Consider the following 23,310-nt stretch of genomic DNA (forward strand, 5'->3'; position numbering starts at 1 on the left):
TGTCTCGTTCTGGGTTTTTGTCTTGTGACTTCCTGTTTTATTTTGAAAAGTAACTCTCTGTTTCAGGTCACTTGCCCTTCCCCATGTGTCACCAGTCTGTTTGGCTGTGTCCCAATTTAGGGTCTGCACACTTCGAGTGCGCATTTGAAGTGGGATTACGTCACTACGCCATGGTGAAGGGTGTCCCAATTCAAAAAGTGTTCTCATAATGCACCCAACAAATGCGCCCTCCTTTTACCTGTTTTTGAAGTGTGCACCGCTACTACCCTTCGTGGTCTCACATATCCCAAGATTCATTGTGCACTCGAAGAGAAGAAATAAATTATAACCTCAAGTGGCGCAGATCTCGTATTTAAATGTAAGTACTGGGTCTATACTCGGGTATTTTAACTTCAAGGTAAAATACGTTGATAATGCTTAGCTTGATGCCTTTGGAAGTAAAGACTTAAAGCTTCACTTTCAAACGTTAGACGTTCAGAGGTTTACTTGTATCTTATATCTTATTGTGACTGTGGAGATGTTAGACACTCGTTTTACATAAATGGACCAAGATGAACAGATTTCGATCAGGCTGTGATCCCTGCTTTATTTCCAGACTGTAACACTGTAAAGTCTAGTTAAACGTTTGAATAAAGAGCTATGATTATCCTTATGATGATTATATATATATATAAATATATATATTGCTGTATTAGAACCTTTTGTCTGTTGACATGACACAAAACGTCTTTTACATTTCATTGTGTTTTAGGGAGCAAACAGAGAGGAGGAAGAGGAGGAGGAGGATGAAGGAGGACATAAGGCTGCAGAGAGGATGGAGAGGCTCTTCTCTGCCTCAGAGGACAATCCTTACATTATAGCTGTTGTTATTTAGTTAATGTATGAGTTCTTTTTATATTATTTGTTCATAATTGTTCATTTTATATAATTCATGAAAAAAAATATTGCACGTTGTCTATTCCATTCAGTATTTACAACTTAAGTATAATTTATGACAGTAAACAGCATCAAGTGCTACTTTTCAGGGACAACAAGGGATTGAATGTTTTATTTTATTATGAAGGTCTTAACATTTACAACTATTTACAAAATTACAGCATAAATAACTATTTACAGATTATTATTAACTATTAACAAAAACAATTATTATTAAAAACAATATTAAAACAGTTAGAGATGATGTACAGTAACAGGCTGAGCAGGAGTCCCTGCAGTGCTGCTGGGCTGGATGGTGTCAGTAGGACATCATCTGGGTCGGTACTCAGAGTGTTTGGGGGTCCAGTCTCCTCTGTCCACCACATCCTCCATCAACTGGGTCTGCAGTTCTGACTCCATCGACAGCTGCAATGTCATTAAGAATGTTTTAAGAAAGAGGCCATTTCATAATATAATTATAATAATAATAATAAATCATTACAACAAACAAAACTATCTACCAAACATTTTAAATAGGAACAATGCTTTTGAAATTTAAATAAAACCCTAAGTGGCGATCAGCAGTTTATATGTCAGCATTAACGTAATGTATCTATATGTTAATGTCCCCAAACTGTTAGCTAGCTAATAATGATAATATTGATAACATTACTGTGGGTTCATTAACAGGTTTACCTCTCCCGGTCCTCTCAGCCAGAGATTCCTCCACAAGCAGGAGGATTAAAAAGGAAATCAGGAATTCCTGGAGCTCAAACAGATCTGACAGTCAATTTTACTCTTCTTGTCACTTTCATGGACCTGGGTTGCATAAATAGTGACATACGAGTAGAGGCGGGAACATCTGGTGACGCAACCAGGAAATGCTGTGAAGGGTAGACTGTCCCATTTAACAAAAGTTGACGCGGCCTGCAGGACTCATTCGGTGAGACCGCAAAGGGCGGGTCTTTGAAGTGTGCAGACCCTGAATTGGGACACAACATTTGTCTTGCCTGATTCCTGATCATGTCCACCTGTTCCCCATTACCCTCATATGTTTTATTGTCTGCGTCTCCCCTTGTCTTGTGCCAGAGTGTTTCGTTTAAGCCGTGCACCCCAGCCAGTCGCCGCAGTCCTCGCCTTGACCCAGTCAGTATTGCAGTTTAAGTTTATAGCCGTTTTGCTTGCCTCCGTTGGAGCTACTTTTTGTTGTTAATTTCCCAGCTCAGCATCATAACGCAGTTTAAGTTTATAACCGATTTGCTTGCCTCCTGTGTAGTGATTTTCTGTTAGTCTTTTGCTCTCAGCCTTAAGGTTTTTTCCCTCCGTGTTTGGAGTGTGTTTTTTATTCTTCAGTAGTTTTTCGTTTGTCTAGAATAGATAGGTATTTTCAACAGCCTGTTATTATGTCAGTCTGTCTGAGAGGTTTAAGAATTTCAGAATAAAAGCCTGCCTTAACTGTCTCTACTCTGCATTCTGAGTCCTCTTTAAAAGTCCATGTCTGACACACCCACCCCACTTCTTTGGACTCTTATGGAACTTTTCTTCCTGTGTTTTAAAGGGACACAACAGGGCCATGCTAATGAGGTTTTATCTTGAAATCGTTTTCATGAATAGAATCATGAGAGTTTAAGCTTTCTTATAATGTATGACATGTCTATACACTTAAATGGAGACATTAGCCTCAATAGCTCTGTTTATGCAGGCGGGCCGTGCACCTTAACGGATTACTTTTCATCACTTCCTGTGGGTGGAGATAAATCAATTACATTACAAAAACAATCAAATTTAGTATGACCAACCAGAACAATAAAACAAGACGCTGGCTCTACCTCTGAGCCACAACTGTTTTGTATAATGCCCTGCCAAGTCCCATTCGCGATGTCAAATGTTTTTCCCAGAACACTCATCACATAATGAGGATTATTCACCCTGTGTGTCAGAGATGTATGATACAAAATATAAAAGCTGTTTCATGTAGAAACTACACCTCAGATTCCGAAAAAGTTGGGATGCTGTGTAAACCGTCAATAAACAGAATGCAACAATTGTAAATCAACTGTTTACTGAAAACACTTTAACAAAGTGTTCCTGAGCCCATGTAGCAATATCTTTCATACAATTGTTCTTTTCACAAAGTGGTGTAGCACTGTACATCCTTGCTCATGAATGGCCAAGCCTTTTGAGGATGCCTCTTTCATACCCAATCATGATACTATCAGCTGCAGGGTTCGTACGGGTGCTTGAAATCCTTGAACGTTGTCAATGTTGTGTTTTCAAGGTCTGAAAAGTGCTTGGATTTTAGTTTAAGTGCTTGAAAGTGCTTGACATTATAACTCTGTGTCTTGGCAACATTGGGATCAGACTGGATAGTTTTCTTATCACAAGGAGAAATAAAATCAGTGTGTGTGTATCATCACACATGCAGCCTGGTTGCAATAGAGAGGGATGGCTGAGGAGAAGGTGAATTTGATGCAATTTGGACTGATGACATGTTCAGTATTAATAAACTTCGAGGAATAAGCGAAAAGCTTATAAAAGTTTGTGTCAAAAAAGAAAATTACAGGGTGCTCTCAGGTCTCTCTGCAAGTGTGCCTGGAGAACGCAAAGTGGCCTCCCTTTTTTGGATAAAACTTTGTGTTCTCCTTACATTTCTAAAGTTTTTGCTATTATGAAACATCATTTTAGATGTTTACAGCATAATACAATGTACATAATTTTGATAAAAAGTGAAAAAAATAATCATGAGTATATATATTCCTGTAGATATGTATTTTACCCCAGCGATAAGGTGCTGGAAAATTTTGTTAATGACCCTTAAAAGTGCTTGAAAAGTGCTTGAATTTGACCTTGAAAAATGTGTACGAACCCTGCAGCTGCTACCAATGAACCCGTGGAATATTCCATACAAAAACTTGCCTTGCCCTCGTACCAACTTGTTCAAAACCTCTTAATCTCATTTAGTTTATGGGGGTGGCCCCCCACACTTAATGCCCCTGGCCCACATACGTTTTTATGCAGTCATGAAAGTTTAGATCAAAGTGACAGAGTTCAATGATGGGTGTGGTCTGGCTCATGAGTACTCATCTTATAATGTAGCAATGACTTCTTGTAGTCATAATAATACTGGTATAGAAATGTATTGATTATAAGATGCATCACGATGCGGACATGGAAGATTCAGCATTGATGCAGAGACCAAGCATTATCGAGAGTCTGCAGCTTATGGTGATAGTTGCAACATCGCTCCCATGATTTGAACTGTGGGTGGACAATAGGGTAACGTAAGTTATGGCATTCTGTCTCTTTTTTTCATGTTCACACTGTCTTTTTTCATTTTTTTTCTATTTTTACTTATGCATGTCATTTCTTCATTGCAATCTTGTATGGAAGGTGATATACAAATAAAGTTTGTGAGGAAAAGAGATGCATTTCAGCATCAGAAGAAGTGCATTCCTACAGTCTAGCTGTAGTAGCCTTACATCACTCTAAAAAATACAAATATCTTTTCAGATCACACAACAACTCAAACATTAGCTTGACAGATAAGTATACTGTAAAAGGAATCACACACAGTACACATTTAGTGGCACAGTCAATCACATTTTATTAACAGAGAGATGTGAATGGTAGGGAAAGGCTTTTTGGCCACTAACATTTTACCCACTACTGTGCTTATTGCATTCTAATGGCATAAGAGAAATATGATGGAAACTGAAAAAATCTACATCAAAGAATATTTCATATAATTACAAGAAATGGACTTAATGACTTTACAGTGCTGTATCACACAAGTATAACACATTTAAATGACTCTGTCACTGAATTCTTATTGCCTACATCCACCCAGTTTACCACAAGCCTTCACAGCTTTGAGTGGAAAGTTAATACTTGCAAAATTGGTGCATTCTGAAAGTGAAAAAGAGGAACAGGAACTTGTTTTTCTCTCCTATTTTTTCTTTGTTAGTCACTTTAGACAGGGTGAAAGAAGGGGGTGGGGTGTGTGTGTGTGTGTGTGTGTGTGTGTGTGTGTGTGTGTGTGTGTGTGTGTGTGTGTGTGTGGCGGGGGGGGTTGCTTGGGTTTGCTCTGTGACAAAAATAGAAGTGACAGCAATGCCAGGAAGGCGAAATAAGTGAATAGCCTAGTGTATGTTACATGAAACTCTTACAGTGTACGATGAATATTGGTAGGGAAGAATTCAGTTTTAGACATAAGAAGGTGCTACTTTGGTTCATTGTCTAAGATAAGGAAAAAGGATATTTATCGGCTAATTTTATTGTTTCAGAAAGAACAGTTGTCCTGAGTTCTATGTACAGGTTTAATATCTATCATCTCATTGTTTTGTTTTAAAGGGGGCACAACTTTATTGTAGCAAATCACATTCAGCAGGCAGCTGTTTTTAATTAAAAAAGCTCAGGTAAACCAAGTTTATATGCTACCTACCCATCAACGAACAGTAGACAGACAAAGTTAGCCACTTTTCCAAGCAGTTGGTGAGGATCAAAACAGAGCTATAATGAGATTGAAAATTGGATTTATGTTTGTCAAGTGGATGCAAACACAACTTCAAATGCTAATCTTGTACTGTGTCTGCTGTTTGTGAAGATGCTTCATTGTTTGCTAATTGGTTGGCCTTTGTTTTTTAACACCTTTGTCAAGTGCTAACACATGAGAGTTGTGTTTACAGCTCATTGTGCTATCCCCAAGCACTCAAATAACCAGTTAATGCAGCTTTAAGTGAGATCACCAAATGAATGCGTTATCCTGGTATTTAGCTCGGACTCTTCTCCTCAGTTCTGAGCGTGATCTTGATCTTCCTTTCCTGCTGGATGTCTGTGAAGAAAATAAATTAAATTGTTCTAAATGTTGGTGGTGGTGACCAGGAAAAATTAAGACTTTTATGATGGCAACTTTTATACATGTATTGATGAAGACTGAATAGAAGGAAGTTGATAGAGGGGCAATAATTTAGACTGAGATTAGCTAAGTGGAAGGAATTTCTAAAACATGGTCTATTTGATTGCATTGATTTTAAGCCATCGAAAGGAATAGTTTTCAAACAGAGTTTTCACATTCTTTGAAAAGTTTTTACTTGCTTTCTTGACAAGAGTTAGATGGCAGGAATGATACATCTCTCATGTCTGTAAGCTAAGTATAAATGCCACATTCAGGCTATAAAGGATGGATGGTAAAAAAAAATGTCCATGTTCGAGAGTTCGGTTGTGTGCTAGGTTAAAATACTGTTCATTCAAGTTACAACCCTTATCCCCTTAAATTGCTTTGGCTGATGTGAGGCATCCGTATTACTAATGAGCCTTGAGTTTTTCATTTATATATGTAACTTGATGATAAAGTCGGAAAAAAATACTATAACTCTATCTGGGCTTTAGCATTCTTCTCACCAAGACTAGTCAAAATTCTTACACCTCATCAAGAGCAGGCGTTAAGTCATAATATATTAATATATATACTTAATAGTAACAGAGTAGGCTGCACACTGGCAGTACTTTAAACATGTGTCTGATATTGCCCTGCCCTGCCACATTTCTGTCTTTTTAGGACTAGAATACCAGTCCAGCCACCTCCAGTGATGAATTACCAACTTGCCCTTTCTTCTCATCTGCGCCTGGTCTCATCAACAAGGCCCCCCAGTGATGTCTAACTCTATACATGACATCAGCTGACATCTTTGACCATCATCCCATGACTCATACTCTCTACAATGTGAACTTTTGCGCATCCCATGATCACAAAACTGTACAGCTTTGTGAGTGTAAAACACACACACTTGCTATAGTATTTAGTTATAGTAATCCCTCTTATTTTTATTGTATTTTTTGTATACTATATCTAAGGGTTGACTGTTGAAGTATTTTGCCATAATTTTTTATCAAATTCCTTCATCTAAAAAAAGAGTGTAATTTTTTTGAACTGATATTTTGTAGCATTGTAAAAAATGGCAAACCTAAAAAGCGTTTTGTGTTGATAATAAAGAAATGAAACATCCTAACCTGCTGGAGAGCAGCCTAACCCAGAGAAATGGTATATATATAGGTAAATAAATATATACAGCCCCCCATTCATTTAAGGGAAGGTGGCTGGAAATTACAAATAGGCTGTTTAAAATTCAAGCTCAAGGATGGATCGCTACTGAGTTCAGACCACAAAGCTGTACATTTTAACATAGCTGTAGGTTACTGTTAATTTTTTAGCTTAACCTGTTGAACTTAGCATTAGCTGGCCCATGGCCAATGTGGCTATTGTCTGTTGAAGCTGGATGGGGCAAAGTTGGAGTATTAAGTATTAAGGGACAGTCTCAGCCTCAAGACTCATCTGAAGGCGATTAAAAAAAAACAGAGTGCAGGATAGATGTGGGAATGTGTTTTTTCACTTTGCTCTAGCTGATACTCTTTGAATACTGCAACACAATCTTAGCTGGCTTTGTTGTAAGGGGTGTGGGGAACAAATGTTCTTTGATATCAAGAAGCTCTAGAAAGACAAAGAAAGGAAAAAAAGAATAGAAATGTGAAGTGATGCATACTGTCTGTGTCCGAGTCTCTGTCGGTTTCTGTCTCCACAGATGATCTCTTCCTCTTGCGGCCCTGGTTGCTTTCTTGTCCGGACACACTCTCCTCGTCCTGCTCTTCTGTGCTGCTTTCCGTTTCAACTGCTGGAGAGGATGACTGTTATGACGGAGAGGAAGCACATGAGTTCAGAAGAGAAGGACATTAATATTTCAAGTGATAATAAACTAGAAACAACGCATATTTTCATATGAAAATGATGAAATCAAATAAATAAATATATACTAAAACAGCCAAACTGGCTTGAATCACCTTACCTTGTCATTTGAGGATAAGGATTCTTGCTTTTCCAGGGCAGAATTCAGAGTCTCTAGCATTATCACTTTTACAGAAACATGATAGAACTCTTATTATTCACCCATGCAGAGTAAAGATTTGAATGCCAACACAGACACACATGAATAGGTTCTCTACCTGGACGTAAAGATATAGTGAGGACAGGCACCTTCTTCCCATTGCTTTGGTCTGTTTTTCCATTCACCTCCGCTCTCTGCTCCTCATCTTTGATTACCTGCTGTGACAAAACCATCATACCATAAATCTTGGTGGTCCCTTCTTTACCATCATGCCCATGTCTTTGCCTTTAAATTTTGTTGCTAATAGGCCTAAAATTACCTTGTGCTTATGGTCAGTGGTAGGCTCTTCTTGTTGTTGTTTGACAGGCAGTGTAGACGAGGATGAAGGAGCGACAACATGATGAGGTGATGATACTGGTGCATGAAGAGACGCATTTGTCTTCACATCCACGTTAGGGCTGTTGTTTACTCTCTCTACACCTTGTAATGCTATGGGCGAGTAATCTCTTTGTGATTGGTCAGATTTTGACTTTCCTCCATCTGATAAATCCAGAGGCCCCTCGCACACCTCACTAAGCCCCTCCACAGAGACCCTCTCAGCCTTGGACGGTGGGATTTCCTTTTCCTCCTGGTGCTTAGCTTGACTCTCCTCATGTTCTGACAGACTCCTCAACCTAAACAATACAGTTGGCTCTATGGCATTTGGCTTAGGGGTACTCTGCTTGTGCCAGAAAGACCCAAAACCCTGTCTTCGAAGGCTGCCATGTTGCCCAGTTGAGATAAGATTGGGGAGGCGTGACATGGCTGTTTTAGGAGAAGGTTGCAACACTAGGCCAGTCCCAGGAGCAGAGGGCCATGGGAGAGTAACAGGGCTGGTCTTGATTGGTTGAGGACGCGAGGGGACAGGAGAGCGGAGCACATGCCTGCTAGGGTTCAGTTCTCCGCTGGTTAATAATGAAGAGTTCTTCAGAAGCAGAGCTTGAGGCAGGATGGAGGATTGCTGGTTCATTCCTTCGACATTCTGAGCCCTAATATAGAAGAAACAGAGGCCAGTCAGCGAAATATTCAAGTGTTCCTACAATGACATCCGCATGGATCACATTTAGTTGATCAAAATAAATTAAGAGGCTGATTTTGGTGAATATATTGCTTTAAGGAAAGACACTAAATGTAAAGATTTTATTTTATTTACATGTCAAATATTTATATATGTATATGTTCACCTGGCAAATACTCAAAATTGCTTCTGTGTTAGTTCCCCCTACAATAGGTGTCATTTTGCCATAATAACACATGTAGAGAGTCGCACAAAGTGAAAACATTACCAGCTGATTCTGTCGTGGCTGGTAAGAAAAATTGATCTGTGAGAGGTTAGTAACGTAATGGTTGAAGTCATTTATGGTAATTTGATAGTTGAATGAAACAGAACAGTAAACTGTCAACACGGTTGCAATATTGTCAGCAAATTAATAGTAGATGGTTGGCAAGTAATCATGGAGGAAGGATGCTTGATTCAGGTCATAGGGTACAGCAGAGAAGTAGATCTGTGTGTCATCAGCATAGCAGTGACACAACACATCTTGAAAGCGGTTGAATATATGACCCAGATGAAGTATGTACAATGAGAGGGGAATGAGTCCAATGACTGGTCCCTGTAGGACACCACACAGTGGCCCTCATTTATCAATCTTGCGTGAAAACGGGCGCAGATCTGAGCGCAGAATTGGTCGTACGACGGGACACACGTGTGATTTATGAAACATTCGTATCTGACCAATCTCAGCGTACGAATGAGCGGGTCTTGATAAATGAGGCGGCTGAATTCGATCGTCATTAACATGTTACGCCCTTAAATATTCCTGGTTCGGAGGCCTCGCCCACTGAGGTCAAACATGGAGAGAGGAAACACTGGCAAGAAAATAAACTTTTTCGAGATGGAGCTCGGCATCCTGACATCCGAGGTGGAGCAAAACAAAGATTTGCTTTTTGGCAGTCTGAAAAATGGAATTAAAGGAGGTCATAAAAACGCTGTATGGAAGAGAATAACGGAGGCAGTCAACAGCGTTGCCAGAGGAACGGACTCCAGACTACTGCATTGTAAAATCTATCAAACTCTGACTGTTCACATTTCTTACACATAATTAGGCTTACACATGTTTCATGGGTATACATTTTTGTTGTATTTTTAAATGCTTCACAGCCAGGCACCAGCATCATGTCGGCCAGGTCTCCTCCCCAGAGCGCGTGCCCTCTGGCCCCGGTGCTGCTCCCAGACCAGAGCCACCTGCCCTTCAGCAACCCGAAGCAGCTCCACTGTGACCCGTGTGCGTGTGTGCGCACTGTGTCTGCGTTCCTGCTCTGTAGCAGGGTTATTAGGTATTCCATTAATTAGTTGTCACGTAGCCTATCATATTTTATATTACAAAAAAGTGGTAGCCTTTCAGTAAGAACGTGGGCTTTTAAAAAAAAATGTTTTTGTTTTATTCCTTTTAAGAACCCGTTTTGATCTGATCTAAATATGTGACTGCTTATGCTTAATGACAGCTGAGGTTTGTTATTTTCAGACTCAGCCATATTTTGCTGTGCTGCACCGCAAATCCACAGACTCAAATTTGCGTACACGATCTCAGACCTGACGTGAGATTTGATCGTAGCTCCCGCTCACGTTCAGATTGATAAATGCCGAAGTTTGCGTGGAAATGGTCGTACGTTTGATAAATGAGGGCCAGCATGAGGACACACAATTGTTCGTAGACATTAAAATATCTATTTGTATCGCTGTCTATGAAGCAGCCAAATCAAGGAGGATATGACTGGAGAGGACCAACGCCATTAACACACACATGGTATGACCCTAAGTCTGCTCCTTAGTTTGGGTTATCAGGAAGTACCACTTGCTGGTCGTGCCCAGTTGATGCAGAGCGCCCTCCTCCCGCTCATATATATGTATATATATGTATATATATATATATATATGTATATGTATATATATATATATATATATATATATATATATATATATGTATATATATATATATATATATATATATATATATATATATATATATATATATATATATATATATGTATATATATATATATATATATATATATATATATATATATAGCCAGGTTTCAATTAACCACAGGGTCCCCTTTAAACGTCGGGGACGGGTGTATATTTTGATAAATAACTGCCAGTTCCAAATAAATGCCGAGTCTATTTAATTTATTTTTAAAAAATCAAGGAAGAAGACACTGCACATTTTTCTTCTTCGCTTTTTTCATGTATTGTGCTGCTTTCTGTCAGTCGATATCACATTAATGATCTCCATGGTTCCGGTGCAGCAAAAAAATAAAAAGTATGACTTGAAATTCAAATTTTCTGTTGTAAAACATGCAGAGGAAAACTCTGGAGAAGCAGCCACTAGACGTTTCTCTGTCAACCCCAAGAGAGTGAGAGATTGGCAAAAAAATAAAACTGAGGTTCAGCGCCTGTCCAAGGACAGCAAAAGGGCCAGGCTGCCTGGTGGAGGAAAGAAGAGGGCTAGCGAGGAACCTGAGATAAACATGCGGGAATGAGTTATCAGCAAATGGGTACGCCACGAGAGAGTGTCCCGCAAAATGATCATATATATCTATATATCTATATATATATATATATATATATATATATATATATATATATATACATATACATATATATATATATACATAAATTCTGGACCTAATTCATTACCATCTTTCTAAATTAAATCAAGTACTATTATTTTTTACCAAATACTTTGATACTTTAACAAAATACTAACACAATGAGATTGTTGATCAATAATCATGAGGAATGTGGATAATATGGCTAAGTGGGTAAAGACAAGTTTTATAACAAGTCTGGTAAATTCAAATGACATCACTTAACTGTAGTGCAGTCTTTAAAACCGGTAATAGACAACACTTATGCTTTATCACGATACAACGATATCCAACATCTCATACTGTATATAGTCTCTAATTACATCTTTAACAATATATACTGTATATATTCCCCAAGCCTAGTTCAGAGCTGAGTGCTGCCTCCAAAAACAATTATTTGTTTAAATCTTTGCGCACCCAATCACTGAGCTGTTTCATGCACTCATTACCTACAGTACATACTCTCAAATATTGGTACATTGGCACTAAGTCCCTCTGTCTCACCTCCTCTCTCCAATACAGGATACATTATGTTCTGTCTTCCAGGATGGTGATGTGAAAGTAGAAAGAGGCTTGTATGAGTCCTGTGAGTTTGGAGAAGGGCAGCAATTAAATGAAAAAAAAACACACACTTGCAGCTATCACATTATTACATAAATCAAAATAATAGTTTGACATATTTCTTTCCCAGATTTAGATGAGAAGATTGATACCACTCTCACATGTATACACTAGGTATCTAGTAAAGCTACAGTCAAGAGCAACAGATAACTACATTTATACGATACTTGCTACAAATATCACAAAAATACTTCTTGAATAACTTGCCAGTTACTTTAGTTAGTTGTAAGGGCCTCTAAACATCAACTGCACCCATATAATGGCCATCCAAATAAAACACTGGTGAATTACACAGTAGGCCTATTTATTATGCGAACCATTCACAAATCCGTTTTTAACTTTAAAATGTCATTAAAGTTAAAAAACATTACACATTTAATGGTCCAGTGTCTAGGATTAAGTGACATCCAGCAGTGTGTTTGCGGATTGCAACCAAATAACCTTTCCTCATTTCACCCTACCCAACCATGGCCAATAACAGCTCCCTAGAACCAGTGTTTGGTTTGTTCGTTCCTGGCTACTGTAGAAACAAAGTGGTAGTGAAGAGGATCCTCTCCTGCTGTAGATATAAAAAGGCTCATTCTAAGCAACAAAAACACAGTGATTCTTAATTTCAGGTTATTATACACTATGATAATAAGGAACATTATGTTCTATTTCTGACAATGGATAACTCTTACACACTGGATCTTTAGACATTGATTTAGAAACTTACAATGTGACTTCTGATCATGCCTCTCCATTGTCTGTGGTCAGTTTCTGTTTAATCAAAAAAACGAAAACATGAACTCATAGATAGACAGCACGCTGATTAACAAACAAAACTTTTTTACTTCAAGCTCCTCTTCATCCTCACCTTCAGTTGCTTGGTCTTCCTCAGTTTTGACTGCAACATCACCATCTGCTGGCTGGTTGCCGGCCCTGCCAGCTGCCATGGTGAGCAGAGCCACAGGTCCAGAGGGGGGTGAAATGTCAGGAGAGCTGTTTGGTTTGACCTCTGTGGTGGTGCTGCTGTTGCAGGAGTGGTCGCTGTGACCTCTGCTACACACATACACATAGACACAGTGTGAGAAATTGCATTCAGTTGAACCACTATCTTCTCCTGGGATATTTCACTGAGATCCCTTTTATATGGTAATTGTTATGCTATTGGTCAGTCAAGCAAAATATGTTGACATATAGGGTATTTATATTTTGGTATCAAAATAGGGGCTGCTGTGGATCAGCGGTAGAGCCAGCTTCTTGTTATTGGAAGATCGCTGGTTTGATTCCCCTGGTCTGCATGTCAAAACTAATCCCAAAACTGCTCCTAATGTGCTGGTTGGCACCATGCATGGGAGCCACCAGTGTATGAATGTATGTATGAATGTATGTAAGTCGTTTTGGACAAAAGCATCTGCTAAATGTAAAATTGTTAATTGTAAAATGATCATAAACACTGCATTGATCACTGCTTCAGCTTGAGTGATGACAAAATGATCCATAAAAATGAAAAAACTAAATGTGTTCAAAGCCTCTGCTATAAGTGGACTCATGCTAATACTTTCTAATCGAACACCATATACTCACTCAAGTGCCGCTCTTAAATGTCCAATTTCATCTCTAAGTGTGTTGTTCTCTTTTTTCAGGTTGTTCATTTCTGCCACTACAACACAGACCACAAGTCATAATCAGAGCTCTATATGACAAAGTTGGAAAGAAAGGAAGGATAGGAACAACATTGAAAAGAATGATAAAAGAAGTTTTGAGGGAGGTGAATGGCAAATTTCAGAAAGGCAATGAAAAATATTTATATACGAGACAAGTGATGGATGAAAAACAGGTTGCTGATGCGATCACTCATGAGAAGGAAAGACATAAACAGAATACCCAGTAGGGAAATGTGTTGGAGACTCTGGATCTGCGAAGTGTCAAATTCCTGCTGTCTTCTCTTGGCTACCTCCTGAGTTACTGTACATCTGTCACACAGCCCCGCCCTCAGCCTACACAAGCAGCAGAAACCACAGAACATCAAAAACATACCTGGTAAGTAGACCACATTTGAAACACATTTAACTGTCTGTGACATGGAGACTGAGTAACATTTGAGAGAACAAATGACAGGATTCTTTATAAATTAATGTTGAATTTGTAATTAATAAATTGCACTATTGCTCAGTTTAGTAGACTCAAGCTTTTATCCCCAAATTGCAAATTGAAATTGAATCTTGTGATTTTCAATTCAGAACCCAGAGGAGTTTTGCTGAGCAAGTGTTACTTGGTCTGGTATAGATTAATTATTAAGCATTCTTAACTGGTTTGTCGCAGACTCATTCTGTGCGGTCACAAAAATGGTACTTTGAAAGTCATCACAAGAGTGCCTGATATGTGGGAGGGAAACTTTGAAGAACAACTTCCCTGCAGTAGAGACTCCCCTAACTCTACAAAGGCGAAGCATATTTTCACCAGTGTGATTTGGTGATGTACAACTACTCTGTTCAGGGGTTTCATTAGCTTTCTGTAATAAAACATCAAACAATTCTCATGCGATTTGGGTCTGTCTAATTTGTGCCAGATAGGGATCCGTCATTGAAAATGTTTGAGAACCACTGCACTAGACAAGCTGAGTCAGTTTACTGACTTGATGACTCTTCTTAATTTGTACCTTTGACAAAAGGTAACTCCACCAATATCACTTTAAAGTGTGTTTACAGGTCTTGGGTAGTACTGCTAAATATGTGAAAAAAGTAGTATAAAGCCTTTTGTGGCTCCAGAGGAAACTGCATGTAATCTGGTAAATGGACTCCATTGATGTCACTCAAATTGCATTTTAGGTAATGCAAGCACTGGAAAAAGCGTTCCATTGGTCCAGCATTGCACTCCATATGTCTGAAAACAAACGCCATCCTGTGGTGCCATGTTGGAGGAGACAAGCCAAAAACGTAGCTCTTAGAACTAGACCAGTTAAAAGTAGACAACTCGACAATGATCTTTCGAAAAATGAGATGGAGAGAAAGTGGAAACCTTGCAAGAAGGACAATGCGAACATGACACAGTGAAGAGAGCGATACTAGGGATGATGCCAGTTTCATCCTTCAGTTGGAATGTCTGAAAGTGTTGTTTGAACCAAAGCACAATGATGACCTTACTGAAACTGTGAATAACAGGTAGTAAATGTCTGAAAAAAGCTAGTTCAAAACTGATAAACAGGAGGGAAATGTTGGAAAAATGTAACCAAGATATTATCAGTTTCTCGCATAGCTTTTGTATTTAATCAACATTCTTGCTCTGTCAGCACAAAGCTACAAGGTCACCTGAGTGGACAAATACTATGAGGAACAGCGTCTTGCTGTTCAACCACAGGGTGAAGCTATACTGTTTATGTGTGAATAACAACTGTCTATGTATGTATGTCATGCAAAGCACAGAACATGCCTGAAACAAAGAAGGTGGGAGCGTTACGTTACACCTCATTAACCACAGAAATGTATATGTGCCTGAATCTTGCATAGCAACACTCTGCAACTAGTTATCTTGTAAGAGCCAATCTTATGCGATCACGCCCAAATGTATGACAATAAAAAATGTGCATGGGGAAGAACTCGTTGGAACGCTGATGGTCAGACTCACAGTGCTGACCTCCGTGCTTCCCCTTTGCAAAGAAAGACAAACTCTGAGTCCGTGTCTGTTTGTGATTGTTTTATTCAGTGTTAAACCTAACAATGCCTGTCGACTGTAAACAGGACTTGGTAATATGACAGTGACAGTGCAGCTGTAAAGATCGGTCACCTTTCTACCTCACCAAGAGGCAAAGTTAGCTGCAAAGTTTGAGGACTTGGAATTAAAGTTGAGGTATACAACATATGGATATACAGCTATCCTGAGGAATCTAAAAAAACCCACCACCACTGTGTTTGATTTAATCCCTCACTGTAAATTCCAGAGGACATGGACAACCACATTGGAAGAGCTCACTGATTGCCAAACCAAATTAGAGGATGCCCTGCCTTTGAGCAATTATGGTAAGCTTCCTAGACCATGAGGTGAAAGAATGTTATACAGCAAGCATGGAAACAGGCTGAGGGACTACATATGAGGGACCGACCATCTACTTTAATCAAGACTATTTGACCGAGATACAAAAAAATAAGAAGCAGCTGAGTTACGTAGTTAAATAACTAAAGGAGAAGAATGCAAAAGTCCCCATATCTCGCACAGCTGAAAGTGTTTCTGGAATCAGGGACTAAGACAGTTGCCACACTTATGGAGGCTGCGCCTACGCTGGAGGACATGGGGATTTACATTGAGGAGAATGAGATGGAAGATTTCAGAGGATGAGGACGCAAGGCAGCTGGACCACAGAGACAGTAAAAGGGTAGAATAGGAGGCAACCTTAAGTATCAAGTATTAAATCATGTTATTAGAGAGTTAGGTCTTACTGGTCCATGGAGAAACAATAGCACTACAGGGAACGATTTGACTTTTTACTCAAATACAGACAGCACGTATTGAAGGACAGGTTTTTTGTGTGTTTCAACAACATATACACAAAGTTTGAACTGAAGTGATAACGCCCCAATCACACTTACTTTATCTATGGGCAACAAGTCTTTTTTTGGAATGAGGGAGACTGAATGTGGCCACCCATCAGATGAGAGTGTGCTAAAGGAACTAAAACAACATTTAGAGAAATACTTTCAACTAAACTGATAATGGCAAATTTTGTCCATCAATTTTATAGGAAGGGGAAAAAAGCAGTTACAAGAAGGAAAATAATAGCAATAATATCCAGGATATAAGAAGCTCCGCTAGAGAACAAAGAGTGCTGGAGATTAAATTAAGAGAAATGGAGTGAGAACATAAAAGAACATCAGACAAGTCCACATTCCTTGAAATGATAAAAATTAGACATAGATTAGATTAACTTTTAAGATATAAAGAAGAAGGAGCTCTATGTTTTATCTATCAAAGATATTATGTGATGGTTAAAACAGAAATATATATAATATAAATAACATAAGATAAGATAAGATAATTTTAAAAAGAAGACATCCAGGAAGACCCAGGCCACGCTGGAGTGACTATGTCACTCAGCTGGCCTGGGAACGCCTTGGGATCCTCCCAGAAAAGCTGGAGGCAGTGTCCGGGTAGAGGGAAATCTGGGTGTCCCTGCTCAGGCAGCTGCCCCCGCGACCTGGCCCCAGATAAGCAGATGAAAATGGATGGGTGGATGGAAGACATCCTTACTCCAAATGAATCAAGGTAAGCCAACAGAGATAATGGGAACCTTTGCAGAATATTATAATATATTTATAATGATTCAGATTCTTTAGAAGAATACTTTTAAGAAATAGTAAAACCCCCAGATGGATTCCCGGGAGGGTTTTTATAAATGATTTGCTGAAGATATCACATCAGTATTATCTAAAGTCTTTAACACTGCTCTATCTCCATCATCTCTGTTTTGTTGTAAGGTGGGTAAAGATCCAACTTCATGTGAAGGATACAGACCTATTAGCTTGCTCTGTAATGACTCAATCATATTGGCATGTAGGATGCAGAAATGTAAAACCTAATTGATGAAACCAGATCAAACATTTTTAAACCCTGAGATACATGGTGCTTACAGTATCAGGAGGACACTGTATCTTATATCACGCACTAAAAATAATTCCCAGCCGACCATGATGCTCAGTTTAGATGCCAGAGAGGCATTTGACTGGGTAAAATGGAGCTTCCTATACCATTCATTGGCACTGGTTTTTGGGTTTTATACAATTTTAATGGATTGGGTTAAAATAATGAATTAAAAACCCGAAATCAACGATCAGAGTTAATGGTTGTTGAACAAGGAGATTGCCTGAGTCCACTTCTATTCGTATAGCAGTACTGAACCATCAATAAAAACATAAAGGGTGCCGGGTTGTTCATGCATCTACCAGTGACTCCCCATTATACTCTCTTTGTGACTTACTCTCGTGTTATGGATCTCTGTTTTTGACTTCTCATGAGCTCATTTTTGGATGCCTTTATTTAACACTGTTTTTGTCTCTACATTATGTGCAGATTTCACCAGCAACCACCTGCTCAGCCTTCCACACCGTCACCCTCTCCAGTCTACCAGTGCTACCAGCTTAATCCCAGTAACCTGGTGAGACCACTCTACCCAGCCACTTGTCATCACCTGCTCTAAAAAAGGGCTAATATTTACTTTATTGCACAAGTATTCAATGGGCAAATTATTTGAACACCTTAAACAGGAATTTGATCAACAAGTCAAACTGATTTTAAAGAGGTAGGGACATAAAGGTGGGTTATTAAAAATGTATAAAGCACTACAAATATGAATCAATAGATAAAAATGTGGTTATGAAAGAAAAATGAGAGCTGGAAACAATATAATAATAACGGATGAAACATTTAAAGCAGGACACAAACTAACCAACAGCCTGACAAAGAAAGCATGTTCTTCTACTACTGCAAAGTGCAGCAATACATCTGAACTATGTTGGAGGGGATGGGGACTAATAGGGGACCTTGTGCATTTATGTTGGGACTGCCCAAAGCTCCAGGACTTCTGGAAGAATGTCCAAAGGGAGATTAATCAGGTTATGGACATTTAACTTGATCTGAATTCAGCACTATTTATACTGGTTATACTGTCTGAGAATATGACAGAGACTTACATTTATTACTGAGAATTCTACTTCTAATCACAAAAAATGGAGATCAGTTTTCTGTTTTGAAGCCGCAGCCCCCCAACATGACTCAAATGAGGGATAGGGTTAAAAATGTTTAATTAATAATTGAGAATACCACAGCAAGACTACATTTGTTATTAGACAGGTGTGTTGACAAATGGTCACCTGTAATACAAGCTAATTCTTTTTTTTCCCTCCTTCATTGTGAGTATTTATTCTTTTATTTTGAGTTCTGTTGCACTTGTTCTGGATTTTCCCTTTTTTTTCTCTCCCAGCCACAAAGAATGTTTGGCTACACTAATTTTTAATTTCTTGGGATATATAGGATATGCTCTTTGATATTTACTCTTCAGATGCATGTACTATGACCATGATCATTAATGATGTTATTTCATAACACAGTCAGATTAGTTATGAAAAGATGCATGTTGAAACATGTTCTTCCTATCATGTGTTGAATGAAAAAAAAAGAAAAAAAGATCAAAACTGATGCAGCAGAACCAGAACCTGGTGGCTACTTTACTCGGAACACAACATACTACTGAGTGACATCACGACGCAATATTACTCCCCAAGACCCGTGAACACACTTTAATGTGTAAAATTGGTGAAGTTACCCTCATTTACCATCGCCTGTAATTGCCTTTTATGATGCAAATTGTCTTTAAAGTCTTACCGTTCCTTGCCTTGGGCCTAAGTTGGTGATACCAAATGGCATTTTCGTTGTGGGTTTGACCCTTTTACTATACTGTTAACTAAAGTAACGCATGTATACATTCTACATTCACATGATGTAATCCAAATGGCAAAACAAATCTGGATTGTAATATCTGTACCTGTTTTCCAGTGTCTTGATATTCTCAGTGAGTAATCGCTGCTGCTCTTTCATCTGCTGGTTTTTGGTGAACAGTTCCTCCATTCGCTTTGTATCACTGTTTACATGCATACACACGGGCCAAACACACACACAGGCACACGCACACACGCACACACACACACACACACACACACACACACAAATAAACGTAATGACAACATCTGGCTTTTCAGTCTTTCTTCGAATGATCAGTAAGATATTATACAGACAGTGTGGCTGGAGAATCACATATATTTGTATTTCCTTTCAACAAAGCAAAACTGTCACTGCAGTCACATTTCAGCTTTCACTATGACCTCTTTTCCAGCGATGGAAGATGTAATCAGATCATTCATGTAAGTATCAAGGACACAATTTTTATAGAACAAGTATTAACAATTCATAAAAAATAAGATGATAAATAAGAATTTATTATGCAAACAGGTCCCTGTTATATTACTATATTATTGCATATGCAGGTAAGCTGTGCTTTAATATTGTATTTGGTTGACTTTGAGCAAAGTTTAACTGCTTTGTATACTGTTGTGTAATTTACTTTATTAAGCTAAACCTTAATATGAAAAGCAACTACAACTACAAATATTACTGAATAGAATAAATATAATATAATTAATTATAAGTTCCTCCAACTTTTCCTCAGGTACCATGAATAGGTCAATAATTTAATTTGTCCAACACTTTCATTTATGACCATATACAGCACCTGCAAAACTAATAGCATAACCATCATGTAAGCATTTTGTTCAAAGCATCACTTTGTTGGAGTCCGGTTGTTTTATAACCTTTTACCTCACTGCTAGCTAAATTCTCAGGAAAAATAAATATATCCATTTAATGGATTGATTGATTACTTGATTAACTGTACTGTTTAAACAGTCAGGTACAATTATCAGTGTCAACTACAGAAACATCAGTCAGGTTCAAATCAGTACAAGTAGTTTGCACCTGTTGTGCTCAAAAAACAGAGTTATCTGGAATGGCATGAAATTGAGGTCGGAAAATTAGGACACAGGGACAAAGATTTTTCATCATAGTGGGCTAAACAGGTAATGAACCAGTTGGAATGTCATAAAGGGGCATGAAATAATTTCTACAGCATTTGAAATTGACTCAAAGACTCTTTTATTTTATCTAATCCGTGCAGGACCAGCATGCCTACCTACCTGGTCCACAAGGGCTAAACTAATGTATGCTGAACTCGAACATGTTGTCAACTCTGCTGACATGATCATCTAGAGACCTTTGGGAGGTCAAAATACTACTCACCAGCCCTTTTTGTTGGAAAGCTCTTGGATCTTCACCTGCCAACCTGGAAGGCAAAAACCCCCCAAAACAAGCCTGGTTAAGATGATTTTACAAGATACCCCTGGCATTACAGCTTTATCCCAAATTCTCTCTCTCTCTCTCTCTCGCTCACATGATATCCACTTACCCTCCACTTCTCGTTCATGGGCCTCCCTGAGCTTAAGGAGCAGGCTGTTGAAACACTCCATTGCGATGGTGTTCTCCTTTGACCTTGAGTCAGTCTGCACAACAACAGAGAGACAGGTTTTCCATATTTTCATGGATAGAATTAAATTGGAATTAATGTTTTTAATTGATTTTTTTCTCTTTAGATGTATTAGACTTGACCAGACTTGACCATGCATACCCTTTATATACTCTAAATCCAACACTTGTGCAAAATATCAAAATGCATGTAGTTTTAGAGAAGAAGTTTTAATGAGAAGAGATAGATCTTTATTGACAGGTTTGTTTATGCCCAAATAAACTGAATAAACAAACTGACCTTAAAGGACAACCCAATTTCATACTGTTTCACTTTATTTACGTTTGGCAGGCCCTACCACCCTCCACCCTCAAACAGTGTCCTGGGACCTTATTTTCCTCTGAGAACAGCTCGTTCACTCAGTTATGGACAAGAGAAATATGTCAGAGTTTGTATTATTCCTTCATTAATATTGTAAATGATAAAATCCTGAGTTTGAATTTCTTCTCCAAAACTACATTGTGCCCCTTTAAACTTAAAACAAGTAATGGAGTGGGAACATAATGAGTCTGTTAGAGTGACTTGGATGTTGTAGTATGAGGACCATATTGTCACGCACTTTGCTGGCACTGCACTTCCATAAGCCGTCCCTGTTACACAAATGTCGGAGCAAATTTTGTTGTTATATCAAGGATGATAGAAACCTGTTAGACTGGTCCCACCAGGTCTGAGACTTCCATCTGCAGTTTGTGTTTCATGGACTTGAACACTTCACAAATGTATTTCAATCACATTGTGTCAGTTCAAAACTGTGTAACAGTTAATACAAAAGCAACAAACAATGTTTTCTTGATTGAAAGTCAGAATGCAAACAGATTACTTTTTTGTCACCTGTTTGACCCTGCAAACTCAAATCCTTAATGTGTCACTTCTGCTCTTCTGTTTTATTGAATCTTATGCTCATGCATGTACACATGATCCCTGTGTGTGTACACTGATACATGCATTGAAACTATTGCATTTTGATCAAAGTGGATCAGGCTTTCTCGACATGTCAGGATACGTCAGGCAAGTGGCTGTTCAGATCACCTCAGCAGAGCAGGAAAAAACCTGTCTACCGTCATTTGTCTGCTCTGCTGTCTTCAAATCATTATTCTCTCTCTCTTTCTCTCTGTCTCTCTCTTTCTCTCTCTCACACACACACACAAACAAACACGCGTGTGCACACATATACACACACACACACACACACACACACACAAGCATTTGAAAATATGTAGTCCCAAATGCCACACTCCTATAGAGAGATACAGGCTGTGTTTATGATAATCCGGCTGCCTATCTCACTGTGGCAGCTTTAATGTGCCTTTCTCAAACACCACCCAGCTGAGGTTTGCTGTTGCTGTAATTGAAACCAGACTCGACCTATGAGAGGAAGTTTTGGTAGTAAGACCTCTTTCACTGCTGTCACACAATATCAGCTGATGCTGTTGTGAACAAATGGTGTAGCCAACATATAAGAAATGCCATTGAAAGCTATGCCAAAGCTGCTTTGCTACCATCAGAGCAAACTATTTGGTCGAAAGATATTTTAACTGTGAAAACTACAGAAATGTATCTTTAATGTAAATAACATTGACTGACTAATGATGTTTTTATATTCATGCCCTTCATCTGTTACAGCTGTGTATGAGCTCCACCCTACATACACACAAGTCAATGAATACATTTGCACATTGTGCTTGCTTGATTAAATGTATGTTATTACTGACAAGCAGCTTTATGTTTAGCTATATAGACTTTGTGCTATATTGTTAATGGCTCTATATTAACATTGAGTGAGAAAACTTTGATAACTGACCCAAAAAAATCAGGCAGCACATACCTGCACTTACACTACCCACCTGCCAGTTGCTCTACTCTGACCCTCGGGCCATAACTCAGAGCTTAATCAATGGTAACTCACCTCATGCAGCCGAGAACTCCTTAAGCCATTCACTGTTGGGCACCGTTTTTGCTTGCTCAGACTTCAGAGATGGACTGAATTATACAAAGACAGAGGAAGAGTAAGCGTGATAATGGAGAGAAAGAGAAGAGAATGAGGCGATTGAGAACGCCCCGCACCCTCCCCTCTCTCATCTCTCCCTAGAAAACCGGTTG

The 23,310-nt window shown here is 38.7% G+C and overlaps 1 protein-coding gene across 5 annotated transcripts; it reads right to left on the minus strand.

Moving 5' to 3' along the window:
- Window positions 1–4,506: 4,506 nt before the first annotated feature.
- On the minus strand, window positions 4,507–23,240 carry rbbp8l (retinoblastoma binding protein 8-like). Of its 5 annotated transcripts, none has more exons than XM_030421890.1 (14): window positions 23,117–23,240; window positions 21,094–21,187; window positions 20,928–20,970; window positions 19,621–19,716; window positions 13,974–14,086; window positions 13,674–13,749; window positions 12,961–13,142; window positions 12,820–12,863; window positions 11,988–12,067; window positions 8,113–8,821; window positions 7,912–8,008; window positions 7,755–7,819; window positions 7,455–7,596; window positions 4,507–5,746 (listed from the first exon to the last, which is right to left on the minus strand). In XM_030421890.1, exons 2-14 carry the CDS (start codon window positions 21,152–21,154, stop codon window positions 5,685–5,687), a joined length of 1,770 nt encoding a protein of 589 aa, XP_030277750.1. In that variant the 5' UTR covers window positions 21,155–21,187; window positions 23,117–23,240; the 3' UTR covers window positions 4,507–5,684. The 5 variants fall into 5 exon arrangements, with proteins under 5 accessions (XP_030277750.1, XP_030277747.1, XP_030277748.1 ...); XM_030421887.1 differs by having other exon boundaries at window positions 7,912–8,011; XM_030421888.1 differs by having other exon boundaries at window positions 12,961–13,145.
- Between the last annotated feature and the right edge of the window lie 70 nt (window positions 23,241–23,310).

Source organism: Sparus aurata, chromosome 7, assembly GCF_900880675.1.
Source record: "Sparus aurata chromosome 7, fSpaAur1.1, whole genome shotgun sequence".
Classification (NCBI taxonomy): Eukaryota; Metazoa; Chordata; class Actinopteri; order Spariformes; family Sparidae; genus Sparus; species Sparus aurata.